Source organism: Lagopus muta, chromosome 10 (assembly GCF_023343835.1).
Source record: "Lagopus muta isolate bLagMut1 chromosome 10, bLagMut1 primary, whole genome shotgun sequence".
Classification (NCBI taxonomy): Eukaryota; Metazoa; Chordata; class Aves; order Galliformes; family Phasianidae; genus Lagopus; species Lagopus muta.
The window spans coordinates 19,289,256-19,305,890 of record NC_064442.1 but is presented as its reverse complement, the minus strand read 5'-3'; the positions used below and the strand labels follow the sequence as shown (position 1 = coordinate 19,305,890).

At 49.5% G+C, this 16,635-nt stretch overlaps 1 protein-coding gene across 1 annotated transcript; it reads right to left on the bottom strand.

Moving 5' to 3' along the window:
• Positions 1–274: 274 nt before the first annotated feature.
• On the bottom strand, positions 275–16,632 carry SORD (sorbitol dehydrogenase). The gene is made up of 9 exons (XM_048956077.1): positions 16,500–16,632; positions 13,196–13,229; positions 12,318–12,482; positions 10,701–10,860; positions 8,453–8,571; positions 7,948–8,013; positions 2,646–2,821; positions 1,761–1,882; positions 275–1,228 (listed from the first exon to the last, which is right to left on the bottom strand). The coding sequence occupies exons 1-9, from the start codon at positions 16,557–16,559 to the stop codon at positions 1,063–1,065; spliced, it is 1,068 nt and encodes a 355-aa protein (XP_048812034.1). The 5' UTR covers positions 16,560–16,632; the 3' UTR covers positions 275–1,062.
• Positions 16,633–16,635: the final 3 nt, after the last annotated feature.

The window sequence follows — 16,635 nt, the reverse complement described above, 5'->3', positions numbered from 1 at the left end:
TTCCCCTGCACTCGTCATACAGAAGGGCTGAGGACAGGAGGGCCAAGGACCCGAGGCACAGCCCCCTAACCTGTACCCTGCAGTGCCAATGCTGCCCTGACTTTGTCTAGGAGGTGCCCACAGAGGCTGAGCCTTGGGGAAAAGTTTCATTTGGGTAACTGAGCTCTGCCACAGCCTGGTGAGGGCCAGCAGCACAAAAGCCCAGAGGACAGCACAGCCCAATAGTCACAGACCCCTTCAAACCATCCACCACACAGCTCAGAGGACACAGAGACACCAGGAAGGTAGCATTTATTGTGGGAAGTCCAGTACCGGCCCAAGAAATGGATCTCAGAGTGATCTCCTAGTATTAAAATCAACACAATTGTAATCTAAGATTAGATTTTATCTGCAACCTGCTCCTTGGCAAGTACCTTGTTCATGGCTCACTAATTCAGCAGGAAGGGCTGATATCCCAGAGAAGTTACAGTTCATTCACAGTGGTATTATCTTAGTGATGCTGCTCCCCTGCTGTGCTTCCCCCCACACTAAAAGCAAGCTGTGCCCCCCACCAGCAGCCCACCCTCAGGAGCCAGGTAAAGACCAGGATCTGCTTTCCCCGCCAGAGGCAAGGCAGCTTCCTTCAAACACGCTCCAGCCTGCTCTGCAGCAGTCCTTTCTGCCCCACCAGGAGCTACTGGGGGGAGGATGACACAGAAGCTATGGTCCCAGCTAGCCTCCAACCCCAGCTTCACCAAAAAATCCCTGGGCTTTCAGGACCTGCAGTTTGCTGTTTGTGAAGAGCATGGGGTGAACAATCTGAATGTTCAGATGCTCCCCGGACAGGTTTTGTTCCACAGGTTGCCACAGTCCCTGAGCATCCTCAGGGGGATGTGCAAAATCACGTATCCCTCAGTGCCATTCACTCTCATTATCGTTTGATTTCTTAGCTCTATTACAAAACACTGCCTGCATGAGGTGACTGTGTAAACATGCAACAGCCATACATCGGCCTCTCGTGGCTTCATGCTTTGCATCTCAGGCAGGCGGTGCAATGAGGAAAGGGCCGGGCACCACAGCATCTCAGGGGTTCTGGTCAGTGGGGTCACATTTCAGCATGACTTTTATCCCTTCGCCCCTCTTTGTGACCTCAAATGCCTCAAGAGCCCTTTCCAGGGGGAAGCGGTGCGTAACCAAGGGCTTGATGTTGATCCGCTTGGATGCAAGCAAGGAAATGGCCACAGGCCACCTGCAAGGGAAACAGCAGGAAGTGAGAACTTGGAGCCTCAAGGAAAGGGCAAAGAGGGACCTGGCTTCATTACAGTAATTTCTTCAGCCCAGGCAACCAAGGGACTTTTGCCCACAATCTTCCAGAGAACAAGACCAAAGAGGACAGCTGAGATTCTCCTGCCTTCAGGGCCAGGACAGCTCTCAGAGCATTTGCAGACCTGCTTTTCTGCACACTGTGCAGTTCAGTCCTCCACAGAAAGCACATATGCCTTCAGATGGGTTATTGGTACACCCTCAGCTCCGGCAAAAATGACGAGATGAAAAGGCACCATCAGCAAGGCTGGGTGCGCACTAAGATTCCCCTAATCCTTTGTCTCAAAACAGACCACGTTAGGAAGTCAGAAGCAGCCAGCTTCTCACACAGCACACAGTGTGGAGGGCCAAAGCTGCTGCTTAGCATCTCCCAACAGAAAGGGCCGAGAGCAAATAAAGGCCTTCTCAAGGACGTCAGGGATGAAAGGCACGGAGACCCCATCAGCGGTGAGACTCACGTGCTGCAGTAGCGGAATATCCCCCGGATATCCACCTCCCGCACCGCAGCGTTCACAATGGGCACCGTCACCATCTCAGGGCCCAGCCCCACCAGCACCAGGGTCCCTCCGGAACGAGTGGCCTGGAGAAAAGACACACAGGTATGTTGTATTTTGCCATCTGCCTAAAAATAAAGGTGCTCTCTGTGGCTGTGACGGATTGCCTGGGGCACGGTGGAGGAGTTGGGAGAGGCAGGATGCTGCCAGGAGACCCTAAGTGTGGAACACGTGATAAACAAGGCTTGAAAAGCAGTATTTAGAAATTCTCTGAGGGATTTTGTCATCTAAACCTCATTCTGAAAAACGACTAGGAGTACAAGAGTTACTTTTGGATCTCAGTAGGAAACGTTTAAAACATCTACAAGACTGATGCTCCCCTGGAATTTCACTGCAAACCTCAGGGAAGTGTCTTCTCCACATCCTACTATTACACAGTTCACAAGAGCAAAATATCCCCTCCACAGCTGCTTTTTTTCACCCTCTGGAATTAATTTTCTTAATTATTCTCTTTACTTAATGAAAGATGCTGTTCTATGCTCTACTGGCTCCCTGACACTGCTGGGTCGCCACGCCTGGGTCTCCTGGTGCTCCTGCAGTCTGTGTGGTAAGTGCTCCTCGCATCAAAGCAGACAATTATTTCAGTGTTGTCTGCAAAGACTAACTTTTAATCATCCCTCAGTGCACAATCTTTCCCTAGTTTGTGGTTTTACAGACATCATCTCTCTCCTGTGCTCAGCCTGCTGAAACTGAGGGAATGGTCCTGAAAGAACTGTCATCCACCACCAGGTCCCAGAAAGGGAAAGCAAAAATCAGTACTGCTCTACCCCAGGGACGACTGGTACTCACGTAAATGCTGGCCTGGATGCAGGCCTGGACTCCGGTGCACTCCACAGTTATCTCAGGCATGCAGCCAAGCAGACTTTTCACTTTGGCAGCCACCTCCTGTGGGGTCTCATTCTTTATCTGAATGGTGAAATCTGCCCCCATCTCCTTGGCAGCCTGCAGGCGAGAGGCAGATAAATCTGTGGAGGGACAAAACATGTCAACAACGGCTCAACACACAAACCGGAGAGGGAGCAAGACCCTGAGCCTGCAGCCTGCTTCCTGCCCCTATCTGACAAGCAGAACCACCTTGTTTGGCGCCCAGCTGTCAGCTACCTCAAGATGAGTCCCATGAATTTCTGCAGCCCACCCAGGCCAAAAGGTTGCCCAGCCTTGACGCGAGCAGATGACTGCCATTAAGGAGGCTGATGGAAGCACTTGTTGTTGGGGCCTGAATATGGGCTCACTGCACACAGCCAGGAAAGGGTTTGCATCCCCTCCCTCAAATTCACACGGGCTTCAGAGAGGAGGTAGGAAAGAAACGCACTCATTTTTAGAGGAGGCAATGAAGAATAAGCAAAGGAACCTGTGAAGAAAAAGGCAAAAGGAAGCCTACAGTAAGACAAAATCCCAACACTTCTTCTGTTTTCTCCTTCCGTGGGTTAGGGCTAGTTAAGGTGCCTGGCTATTGCTGACACCCCCAGTGGTACCTTTCAAAGGCACTTGCAGACTGAGGCTTTGATTTGTAACCTGATGGCCCACAAATCACCCTGCTACGGACAGCACCTAGAGGTGTTTCTGGTCCATAATATGTATTGTGGACACTGAGTGTTCTCTCTTCCACATGACACCAAACCCCACTGAGGCCAGGGACATCTCCAGGGAGGAGGAGCTGGACACTTTTAACTGCAGTAAGAAAGAGATAGAAGCACATGAACTAGAAGGCAGTGTGGTTGGACTCGGTGATTTTGAAGGTCTTGTCCAACCTCATCAATTCTACGATTTCCAGGTAGAAATCATCTCTTTGCCTGCCAAAGCAGTGATCTGCAGGGGCCTGCATGTCTGCATTGGGAAAGAAGTCTGGATCAAAGGCAGAGAACAGAAGAGAGGACTGGTGAGTCCACTGCTCTGATGTGAGCCGCTGTGAGTCAGCCCCAGTGCTGGAAAGATGTGAGGCCAGAGGGCCTGCCCATCATGCAGGGAACGTGGCATTACTGCCAGGGCAGGTGATGGACACGTCCCTGCCGGCAGCAGGAGGGCTCACGGCCAGGTGCAGGCACACCCAGGATGAGCAGGGTTATAAAATGCTGCCAAAGGAGGAAAAGCCAAGGCTGGAAACTCAGTGCAACACCCAGGAAACCCGAAAAGGTGAGACTGTAGGAGACATGAGTCACCTCTATTCTTCCCAAGCTCAGAGCACCTTGGGCAGATGTACAGTCACACTTGGCACCGAACTGCATTCAGGGACTTCTCAAACAACACAAGTTTTCAGGCACTTTGAGAGCTAAGCAGCACTTCTGCCTGGCATGTCTCTCAAACCTCAGTGCACGGGAGCAAAACCCAAGGAGAAAACCACACGCTTCTCCTGCAGCTGGCATCAGCTTCCTGATCTGCTCATCAAAGGAAGTCCTTGCACAGGAGAGGAACGCAGCAAGAGAAGCAATACCATCAGAGTCAGACAGGCCTCTGGTAACGTCTTGGAGCACTTGGCTTGTGTGAATCACTCTTAAACATTTACTGAAGCTGCCAGATTTGCAGGTTCTCCAATCAGAAGGCCACTGGATTGTCCACTACTTGTGAGTCTGCAGGACCAAACCGTTTAGATTTTAAACCTCAGTTTGGCTGAACCCCACATAACTCTTGGGAGTAAATTCTCACTTAAAGAACGACAGGGCCACATCTTGCCTTCAGGCAGAAATTAATTTTCACTTCCCAGGCAGAGATAATCAGTGTTCTCACTGCCACTCTAAGTAACCGACCTTGCATTTCTAATCCCACAGAAGTTATCAGATCACACTTAAGCTTCTTATAAGCCAGTTTAACTGGGAAATGTTCTTGAAGCTCTCACATGTCTTGTGTTGATCAACCTTCACAAAGGAGCTGAGCTTGGTCTAGTTATTCATCCTCCCTGACACTGAATTCCAGGGTTTCCAGAGGCACCAGCACTCAGGACTTGAGATTTAAACAGCACAAGGGAAGTAATGGCCCTTAGGTAGTGAATACCAAGTGTATTTTAAGTGACAGAAAAAGGCAAGACACTCTTATAGAAATATCCAACCACTGCTTCACTTGCTTGGGGTATAAGGATGCTCTTCTACATGTCTTTAAGGACAGAAGGTTATCAAAAGCAGCAATATTCTGTATCAGATAAGCTGTCATAGCTGGTAGGAAAGCCGAGTTCTGGTGCACATGAGCTTTTGGGAAGGGTAGAGCTGAGTGTCAGCCTCTAGCTACAGTGCTGGAGCTCCTGCAGAAGTTTTCCAACATCCGCTGGCTCCAGCTGTGACAGCAGCCATAGGAGGTGAGTTCTCCCCACACTCGGGGAAAGCTCTGTTAGTGAGTTACACATCTGTGCACAGTTTTGCAAAAGAAACATTTAAAGCAATGAGCTCTCAGTGTGCTGAGCAGACAAAGTTCTTCACAGACATCATAAAAATTACGTGAGATGAACTCAAAGAGTTTGGTGGCAGATGACAGAAGGGCCTTGTTGATCAGTCACCTCACAGGTATCGGTTCCTAAAGGTGACACCAAAAGCACAGCAAAATCCCCAGAGACAACAAGGCAAACAGAACCCTTTTCTCAGCTCGTGTCATGCACAAACATTTGACTACAGGCGGCACCTGCATGGGTGTCTCTGAGTGTTTCAGCCCCAGGTGTGGGATGTGGAGATATCTATAGGGCAGGATTGTTACTCAGAGCTCGCTCACCCTACAAAGCAGATACCAAGAATTCCCTGGGGTCACTTGGAGCACATGCTGTACAGACCTCTAGTTCACAGACAGCAGCTCCCTGAGCTACAGAGAAGACCACATAGGAGCAGAACCAGGGCTGGGGCACTGGGGTGACCCATCAGCCTCAGCCCCACCAATTCCTGCCAGCTCATCAGTCTCTTCCCCACCCATGGACCGGGTCACCCACCAACCTCTGCCATAGCTCAGCTCTGCAGCAAGGGTGTGATACAAGAGATCAAGCTGATCTTCCTGTTACGGCAACCATCATCCTTGGATGACAACACTTAGCAAAACCTAAGGGCTGAATTGATTACATCCACTCAGCACACCCTGCAGGGTGGGGCCAGCAGAGCAAAAAAGGCCCCTGACTTGGCAGTATGAGCATTTTGGGAGGGGAAGGCAATAAGCAGCCTTTGCTTTTGACGCACGCCAGTACTGAAGGATCCTTCTGGAAAAGCAAAAGGGTGGAACCGTAATTTTATCTCTCAATTTGAAGACTGAGAAACAGTAACCAAGAAGTCAGAAGAACCTGGTCCAAAGTGGGGAGATGGAGCAACAACCTTCTGAAAGAACCATGCTGGGGCTTTGGTCTAGAATGCTTCAGCAACCTCTGCTTGCTGCTTGGTGGCATCTCCATGCTCAGAGGTTTTTCAGACCCAAACAAAAACATGTTGGATTGTATTTCTCCAGGATGCAGTTAGGCAAGGATTTCTGAAATGCAGGTTCCTGAAAAGTCCATTTTGGTCACTAACAGTAATTAGTGGAAAATGCACTCCCTAGCAGAAAAGCAGCAAGACAGTCTGTAGAGGGACACTGTGGCTGGACACATAATGACCATAAAAATAATTTGCCCAGGCCACCATCTAGAACTACAAGAGGAAGGAGAACAGTTTGCTTGGAGCAAAGCTCCAAGAAAACCACCAAGGAGGAAATAAAATACATTGAGTTTGCCTGCCATCAAGGTAATGATTAGAAGCAGACACAATCAATGTTTATAAGCATTATAGGGAAAAGAAAATCTGATAATCAAGACACCTTGTTCTGTGAGTCAAAGGCACAACATGAACCAAAACCTGAAAGCTGAGGTCAGAAGAGCTCAAAACAGAAACAAAAAGAAAACAAACAGCGAACAGAGGCAGCAGAAGCAAAAAGAACATCTGCAACTATAACACTCGTAATGCAGATGAACGGCCTCTTCTCAAGAGACCTGCTCAAATTCCAATGGAAGCTTCTAGGGCTTGATCCAATAATCACTCATTAGCCTCTAGTTTATTCCCTTGCAGCAATGCAGCTAGCCCACTTCCACAATCTATCTCTGCTAGGAAGCAGGTGTAATTAGCCTGGTCAGATAACCTGGCAGAGAAGCACCAGTCGCAACCTATATGCTCTATAGATTCTAATTAGGGCAGAGAATATTCATAGAATCACAGAATCACCAAGGTGGAAAAGACCTACAAGATCATCCAGTCCAACCATGTACCTATCACCAACAGTCCTCACTGAACCACGTCCCTCAACACAATGTCCAAACGTTCCTCAAACACCCCCAGGGTCGGTGACTCCACCACCTTCCTGGCAGCCCATTCCAGCACCTGACCACTCTTTTGGAGCAGCAGTATTTCCTAACGTCCAGCCTGAATCTCCCCTGGCACAACTTGAGGCCGTTCCCATTTGTCTTATCACTACTTACACAAGAGAAGAGGCTGATCCCCAGCTCACTACATCTCTATTCAGGTAGTTACAGTGCTAAGAGCCTCCTTGTCCACACTGAGCCACCCCAGCTCCCTCAGCCACTCCCATAACACTTGTGCACCAAACCCCTCACAGCCCTGTTGCCCTTCTCTGGACACGCTGCAGGGCCTCTTTTGCAGCAAGGTGCCCAACATTGATTGCAGCACTCAAGGTGCAGCCTCACCAGAGCCGAGTGCAGAGGGACAATCACCTCTCTGCTCCTGCTGGCAACACTTTCTGACCAAGCCAGGATGCCATTGGCCTTCTTGGCCACCTGGGCACACTGCTGGCTCGTGTTCAGCTAAACACTGACCAATACACCCAGGTCTGCTTCCTCTACACAGTCTTCCAGCCACTCTGCCCCAAGCCTGTAGTGTTGCCTGGAGCTGCTGTGGCCGAAGTGCAGGACCTGGCACTTGGTCCTGTTGAACCTCATTCCACTGGCTTCAGCCCAGCGATCCAGCCTGTCTGTCCTGGAGAATAAGATACTTATTAGGATTCCCTCCAAAAAGGCACTCTACTGGTGCATTCAGGGACAGGCACGAGGTGTCCAAGCAGTGACCTTGAAGTTACAGCAAGGAAGTAGACATTTTTTGTTGCATCACATGAAAAAAGCATGCTTCTAAGGACTGAAAAGACTTACCTGTAACTATAACTGTTGCTGCACCCATCACCTTGGCTATAATCACATTAACAAGGCCAATTGGTCCTAGGTACAAAGGGCAGAAAAAATACATTTACAACTGTCAGCACCAGCTGTGGGATTTGAGTGTGCCCAGAGCTGGGCTCTGTCTGTGCTACCAGGTGGGCATCTCTCAGATCACTGCGCCACAATTTCAGCGCAGCAAGAGCAGATCTGGAGGCCAGCTACTGCTACACAAGGGACTCTGCAATGAAAACATTCCCCAGTCCTCTGCTCCCTTGAGCTGGCTGGCACAGTGTGCCTTGCACTTTGCATTCTGGCTTCTCAGAGTGCAGCTCTGCAGTGCAGTATGGCAAGCACAGCCTCAAGGTCCCCCCTGGCACTGCCAGAACTCTCCCATGACCCACACTTACATCTGAGTCTAGAAGCATAGCCTGAACCCTGCCCATCCCCCTCTGTGCCACTGTTGGCAGAGAACCCAGGGACTGAGGATGTTCTACCATACCTGAGCCACTTACAAAGACTTTGCTTCCCAGAGTGACTCCTGCCCTTCTGCAGGCGTGGATTCCCACCGAAAGTGGCTCGATAAGGGCCCCTTCTTCAAAGGTGACGTTATCTGGAAGCCTGCAAGAGTCAGACACAGGGCAACGGTAACCAAGGATGTTTATGAGAGTGATGAGGAAAGCGATACTTAGGCGATACTGGCAGATTAAACATGGGTCTAATTAACTGCAAAATACATTCTCAAATGAGAAATGCGGAACTGAAAAGCATTTCAAGAGGCTGTATTGCCAAAGTACCCAACACAAACTTCTCCACACCACCTGTAGGTTCCCTACACCTGGGACCCATCAGTGAAGTCCCAGACCCATCATCTAGGTCAAGTCACGTAGCTCCACAGAATCATGGAATCTTTTGAGATGATAAGGAACTTTAAAGATCATCTAGTCCAGCTCCTCCATGCTTCAGGAAGCACCTAGCACAAGCCAAGGGGGATTCCACATAAAGCAAAGGCAGCCAGAAGCAGGTATCCTTATCATGCCCTGGATGAGATGCACAAAGTGGACTGGTCCCTGAAGACAGCACAGATGTGTGCAGAGGGTATTGAACACCTTTTGGACAGAAACAGAAGTGTAGGGCAGATAGCAACACTGTTGGAAAAAAAAAGCAGAAGGAGGGTGAATCCCTTCTGTGCTGCTGACAGAAATAAAACCTAGACTTTCAGAAAGCCACCAGTGTGGCCTCTCACACAGCAGGTGCTGGGACAGCATTGGGAAGCTCAAGGTCAGAGCTCAGCCAGGCCACCACGAAGAAAAGCAATGGAAATGACAGTTGTGGGAAGGTAGCTGTAAGATGTCTGTCTCTTATCTCCAGGAGGCATCAAAGGGCTGACTCCAAGAGTTTGGATGCCTGAAAATTTGGCATCACATCCTGCAGAAAGACAGACAACACTTGCCCAAATGTACAAATGCCCACTGAGCTCTGCCACCAGCCTTTCTTGCCAAATCTGTGCTGACAGAGCAACTTCATGCCAGGGAACCTCCTCTGCATCACACAGCCATGGCACTGCTGATCTGAACCCAGGAGAACCAGGCTGTGTTTCATAGTTTAAGCAAAAAAAATTAATTAATCAAAGCAACATCCCCAGATATTCAAACTGGGGAAAACAGCAGACCTCTCCCTAACATAAGACAGATACAAAAAAACAGCCAATTCCTCCCCAGCAAGAACTTATCGTCAGGAAATGTTATTTTAATGAAACAGGGAAAATCAATGAGAGTAGGTCTGTAGAGCAAGAAGTTAGGCCCATACAGAGCTGCATCTCATTCTGCTAGCAGCTGCTCAGGATCCAGTTTGAAAGGACTTCCTGCCTGAGGATGCTCATGAGAAGTAAAAGCATTCAGATGCCTCCTTCAGAACGATTTATCCTGAATGCTGCCCCTGCAGACACCAAAGATCAACTCTGGGGAACTCCTTGCTTCACACAGATTGAGAAAGAAACGCTCCAGATAGAGACCTGTCTCAAGGAACCAGCATCTTACCCTATTTTTACCTTCCTGTGTAAACGTTCTTACATGGGTATAATTTTTTTTTAACGCAATTTTTAGCATACTAATTTGCTGGAGTACTTAAGCACAGTTTGCCTGTAAGCAAACATGTCAATCCTGCCACAATTAAGAGTGCAGTCAAATGGAGATGAAAACAGGTGTGTAACACTGGCAGCTCAGTGGGGCCACTCAGTGCCACATTAAAAAAAACAGCTTAGCAGGGACGCCGTTTTCTCTTCCTGTTCTGCTGTAACTGGGGTGGCTTTGTTTCAAATGCCAGAGCGAAGTGTCAGCAATTGATGTGGTGCTTCCTGAAAAGCAGCAATAATACTGGAATCAAAGACCTGCAGGCACAGTTGTAAGAAGGCAAGGATATAAAAGGACAACAGAAAAGGCTCCAAGAGCAGGGAGCAAGCGGGAAAAGGAAATAATTATAGGGTACAACAGCAGAGATATTGTAGGAAATATGCAGGAAACGTCTGTTGATGTCTGGCGCCAGAGGGGACAGCTACACCTGCCTGATAAACCCTTTGCAAAGCAGCTTGCTGTCCCAGCCTTTACATGCTATTCATGGATCAGAAAGCAACAAGACCTGTTGTGTTCAAGTAAAGAGCGCTCACTGTGAGACTCAAAAGGGCCAAGGGTGATTAGGCTTCACCTCCCTACAGGGACTGTAAGTTCCTCTGCAGAGGGTGCAGGACTGACTTGTAGCAGAAGCTGGCGCTGTGCTTGTAGTAGCGGCACAGGTTCCCATCGTCAGGAGGTGTTGCACAGAAGAAGATGGTTGGAGACAGGTTGTAGCGGCCAGCTTTGCAGAACTCATCTGTTTCTCTCGGGACACCAGGCTCGATGGCCACACGATCACCTGCCAGGGTGAAAGCAGAGTGTTATTCAGAGGGAAAGGTGGGCACACAGCTCAGAACAGCATGAAACCCTGGCACAGGAGAAGCACGAGGGACATTTGTTAGCTGAAAAAGATCACGCTGCTCACAGCAGGCAAGTTCCCAACAGTTCCTCTACAGAGGCCTCCTCACCAAGACCTTCACAGTTAGATGAAAAGAGCTGGTGTTTCAGAGGCACAGCCCCAGAGCAGATGGAGACTCAGTCACATATAAACCTCTCTCCAGCTGCATTCAGCCTCAATAAATGAAAAGACAGCCCTCAGCCTAAGCAGTCCCACATTGATCAGATCTCATTCAAAATCTGTAGCAATCAGAGTAAGAAATAATTAAGACAAAGCAGGAGAGCTCTGCTGGTCCTCAAGCCAGAAAGTAATTCAAGATGCAGAGGTGACAACCAGGACTGAGGCAGGACATATCAGAGAACAGAGATAGCTTGATGGTAATGATAGCGTAGAATGGGTGGCTGGGCAGACACGTGCTGCAGAACAAAGAAATATGACTTAAATATACTTACAGGGCAGGATGGACTAAGGGAAAAAAACGGTGGGACCATGTTACAAGTACAGAAGGGACAGAAGACAGTTCCTTTTATTTGCCAGTGAAAGCCAGTCGGTGCTAACTTCTCTCAGCTCTCCACCAAAAGGCTCTTAATCAGCTACAGTGACTAACGAAGGGAAGGATTACAGCCAAGGTCTGTTCTAGCTCGCTGTGATGTCTGTGATACGGCACGCAGGGAATGCCCAGGGGAGAAAGGGGCAGGACATGCTGAATTCTCCCATTACCTTCAGTTTTGGGGATAACCAGGCTGCATGTGGTTTCTCTGCATTTCGCAGCCCACAGCAATTTCTCTTCCTCCTTCATCTGCACTGTATTGCATCTGCATCCCATCACCCAGGCACCCTGCTACCTCCCTCTTGTCCTCTCCACTCTGCTTATCTCCCAGTCATCAGCAAAGGGCAAAGTCTGCTGCTAGGTCCATTTTCTAGGACATTTCTGCAAACTGCTGAGGTCACAACATGGGACCTCGTACAGTTGCTCCAATGGCCCTCTCCACTGCAGGAGGCCACTTGCTCCTTCATGTACACACACAATGAAGAAACATTAACAGCAGGTTGTTGGCAAGAGTAATGCATGTAGTTTCTGAAGCTTTCTCCAGCTTCCTCTAAAGATACCTCTTATCAGCATGCATTATAACCTGCACTAAAACACAATCAGAGCAGATCAAGGTAACACAAGGCACCTTTCCTAAGGAAAACCACCGCAGTCAAGTTGGGTGATACACAGCACTGTGGCACTTTTAGAGGAGGGTGACCCACAGCTCATAAAAGCAGATGCATTACTGCAATGGAAAAGCACAGCCTGATATCAATGCACCCTCAGGAAAACAAAAAACTCAACAGACAGACTCGATTCTAATCACCTGGTTTCAGATGTGTCACTCCTGCTCCCACTTTGACGACGGTCCCGGAAGCTTCGTGCCCCAACACCATGGGGTTCTTCACGACAAAATCTCCAATTCGACCATGCTGCCAGTAGTGAACGTCAGAACCACAGATCCCAACAGAATGCATCCGCAGGAGGACCTCTGCCAGAAAGGGACGAAAGGTTCCATGCAGAAAAGCTTACCTTCTCTGTCACTGAAAGAGACGCAATCATTGTCTCCGTGTCCCATGACCACAGTCAAACCAGCTCTGAAATATTCAGATTTATTGGAATTAAATAAATGCGCCAGAACCCTCATTAGGGACAGATGGCACATTCATGAGACGTGCTGAAATGCAAAACTACACAAGGATTTTCATTTCAGGAAAGCTTAAAAGAGGGCGAGATCCCTGTCAATGAAAGCTAATACAAGCTAAGAGGGGCATGCTGACTTCTGGAGCAAACACAAAAGAGCAAGAACATTTAATTTCTCCTTCTGCCTAAGGTATAATTTCAGCCCTGGGGAGAGCAGTGAATCAAATTCCCATGAGCCCATACACCCAGCCTGTTACTATTTAGCCCTTTGCTAAGACCTTCTGGCCTGCCCCAATGGCAGCGTAACATGAAATACATGAAATAGGATGCAAAAAAGCACCAGATACTCGGATACTTCTGTGACTGCTCCAACTCTTCTTCTCAAAGGGAAACACAGCATTATCCATTTCAGCTGCAGATTCTTTTTTTAGATTATTTTATACTTTCTCAGCTGCATAGCATACATACAGTATTTGTAGTATCATGGAGTGACAAAAGAGAATGAGAGAAGAAAACAGAGCAGCAAAGGAGGCAGGCAGAACCAGCCCTCTCCAGACCTACCATTGGGACCCGGTTCTGGGATCGGACGGTCTTCCTGTAGACAAACAGAAAAAGACAAGAGGGACTCAGGTGCTTGTTGCCCAGCGATGTGGAGCATGCCCTGGAGACACTCAAGGTCACCCAGGACAGGGCTCTGAGCAAGGGATGGAGCTGTGGATGTCCCTGTTCACCTTAGGGAGTTGGACCAGATGACCGTTAAAGGTCCCTTCCAATGCCAAGGCTTTTATGATTCTATGATCATACTATAAAGAAAATATTCTTACTACAGAGCAATAACTAAATGTATAAATCACTTGTAAATGCCACTGTAAACTATGTTTGAAGTCACATCCTCTTCTCGCAATTGGCATGAACTCCTCTTTATGCTATGACTAATAAGTGCAGGCTTCTCAAAGTCATCACAGGGTGCTGGCTGTTGGCCACAGGCCATCCTTCCTTCCAAATGGTCTGCAAGCTTTCTGCCTTCACCAATCTCCCCCAGATACTCCAAAAGACAAAGGAAGAACTCTGTTGGGTCTAACAACATTGAGATGGAATGATGCAATGTTGATCCACTGCACACTGTGCTTCCAAACATCTCTGAGGTTTGGGGTCAAGGGCACACGAATGTCCCACCTCTAAAGATCTGCCATAGATTTCTTCTCAGTGTTCAGAAAGTAAAGGGGAGAAGGTTACATTTGTTTTCCTATTAACAATAAGAAATTCACCTAAAGCCCACCCCTAGAATCACACTTCTAAGGAAGTCCTCACCAAAGGTGTTTGTGCTAACCTTGCTCTGTGCTGCTCAAACGTTCATGCACCAGAGCCCTTTGCCCACAGGCCAAGACTGGGCATGAGTCCTCTGAGCAGACCTCCTGTTCCCAGAGCTCCTGTTTCAATACAGCAGCTACTAGGAAACATCTGATGGACATCAGAGACCAGTGAGCTCACAGCTGGTGTTTGCCCCTTGCAGCGCTTACCTCTGGCTGTATCTTTTTGCAAGAGTGCCTTCAGTATCTAGTTAGCAATGAAAGATCTCCAAATTCAATTTAGAAAAGGAAATTTTCTAGAAAATTCCAGCAGCAAAATGAAATTTAATGAGTGCAAAAACAGATACGGAAATCCTGAAGCTCATCTGTACACAAACCTGGCCGCAAACCCGTAGGCTGATGACAGGGGTACTGCATCACAACTGGGAGCTGGGGGACATGCAAAGGCGAGCAGGATAGAAGTTGACCCAGGCACACATCTCCCACAGCACAGCTTTCTTAAAAGAAATACCTACCAAATAACCAGTGGCACAGTGCAATGCAAAGTGTGGTGTAAGTCCATTGACTGAAACTGTCAATGCAAGGCACTTATTTCGGGAGGGAAGCAGCTCTGTCCCACCAAGGACACAGTACAGAAAATCTGTTTTTAAAGAAGTTGATCTAGACATAAGGCCTGATGCAAGAAATGCAGTCTGGTAACACATCAGAGGTATGGACTGCCTCAGCTATCCCAAAGGGATCAGGCAGTTTCTAGTCAAGGGCTACAGATAAAAACAAAGCCAACTTTCAGCTGAAACTGTGTAGGTGGGATTCCTCAGTCCAAAGAAAAACATCTTTTTCTTTTCTTTTCTTTTCTTTTTTTTTTTTTTTTTTTTTCTTTTCAGTAACAGCTGCGTCAAATGACAAATGCTTTAATGGAAAACTAATCCAGCCTGATTTGTTAAAAACATAATGATCCAAGACTCCACATTTCTAGACGAATGTTCTGTCCACTGCTGAAGTCCAGAGACAGCAATAGGTCTGCCTGAGGCTGTGAAGCAAATACAGCATTTTCTTCTGTGAAAGAAGATATATTAAGAGAGGAAGGATACAAACCAGTTTATCTCAAAGTGGCAGAAAATGGGAGGCTGTTCTTACTGTACAAGATTTGAAGAAGAATTAACAAAAATATGCCAATAAATTCTCACGTAACATAGAATCTGAATTCACAGTGACTCTCCCTACGGCAGACAGGTTCATACAGTTGTGGTTATCATGGGAATTACCTCACCTAACTTCATCCATCAATAATGCACACAAAAGCTCAGAGTTTCCTGCTCAAACTCTTAATGTGACCAGTGGGGCACTGCAACGAGAGCACTGGGGCAAAGAAATACAGAAGCCCAACCCACCTGCAATGAACAGCTAGATCAGGGACTCAGAGCCCCATCCAGCCTGACCTTGAGTATCTCCTGGGACAGAGCATGCACCACCTCCTGCGTGGGGCAACCTGTTCCAGCACCTCACTATCCTTACTGTAAAACACTTTCTCTTTACATCCAACCTACATCTCCTCTCTTGCAGTTTGAAACCATTTCCCCCCATCCTATCACAACAGACCCTGCTAAAGAGTCTGTCCCTTTCTTCCCGACAGCCCCTTTAGGTACTGAAGGCCACTATCAGGTCACCTTGCAGCCTACCCTTCTCCATGCTGCACAGCCCCAGCTCTCAGCCTGTCCTCGTATGGAGGTGTTCCACCCCTTGGAGCATTTCTGTTGCTCTCCAACAGCCCCATCTCTCTCCTGTGCTGAGGACTCCCCATCTGGATGTGGCACTCAGGTGAGGTCTGACAGCACACAGCAGAGGGGCAGATCCGCTCGCCCTGCTGGCTGTGCTGCTTCAGATGCAGCCAAGACAGAGTTGGCTTCCTGGGCTGTGAGGGCACAGCGCTGGCTTCCATCCAGCTGCCATCCACCAGGACCCCCAGGTCCCTTTCAGCCTGTGGGATTAGAGACCGGCGACACAAACGGGATGAGCCGGCACCCGCTGTCCCGAGCCTCGTGCGCTTTTTCTGAACGACCGGACTCGGGAACGTGCTTCTGAACCGGAGGGAGCGGCCTGCTCCTCACCGGGGCCGTTCCCGTGGGACGACAGCCAGGGCTCGCGGCGATGGCCGCCCCGGGGCCGAGCTGGCGGGGAGCCGCGCAGGAGGCGCCACCAGGTGAGCGCCGCTCGGCCTTCGGCGCCCCGCGGGAACGGCCCGCACCGCCGCCGCGATCGCAGCCCAGCACATCCCGCAGGTCCGACGCCCGCCCGAGATGCCGGCTCTCCCGCCGGTCCCGTTAGCGCGGACAGCCGCCCGGCGCGAGGCCGGCACGGCCGAAAGCCGGCACCTGCGGCGGCACGCCGACAGACGCACGTGGCCCGGCCGGCTCCTCTCCGCGCTCCGTCCCAGCCGTTAAGCGACTGGCCGGCCGCACCCGCCGCTTTCCGGGAACGCTTTTTCTGGGCGATCCCCGCCGGCGGCGCGGCTCTCCCGTCTGCCTCCCGTTCTCCCCGCTCCCCCCGGCCCGTACCAGCCGCAGGTCCCCGGCTCGGTGCACTACCACGGCCAGGTTCTGCCCCGGCGCCGCCATGGCTCGGCTGGGCTCTCGGGTTCAAGGGCCGACGGCGGAGCCTCCCCCCGCCGCGGGGCCGCCCTCTGCCCCCGAC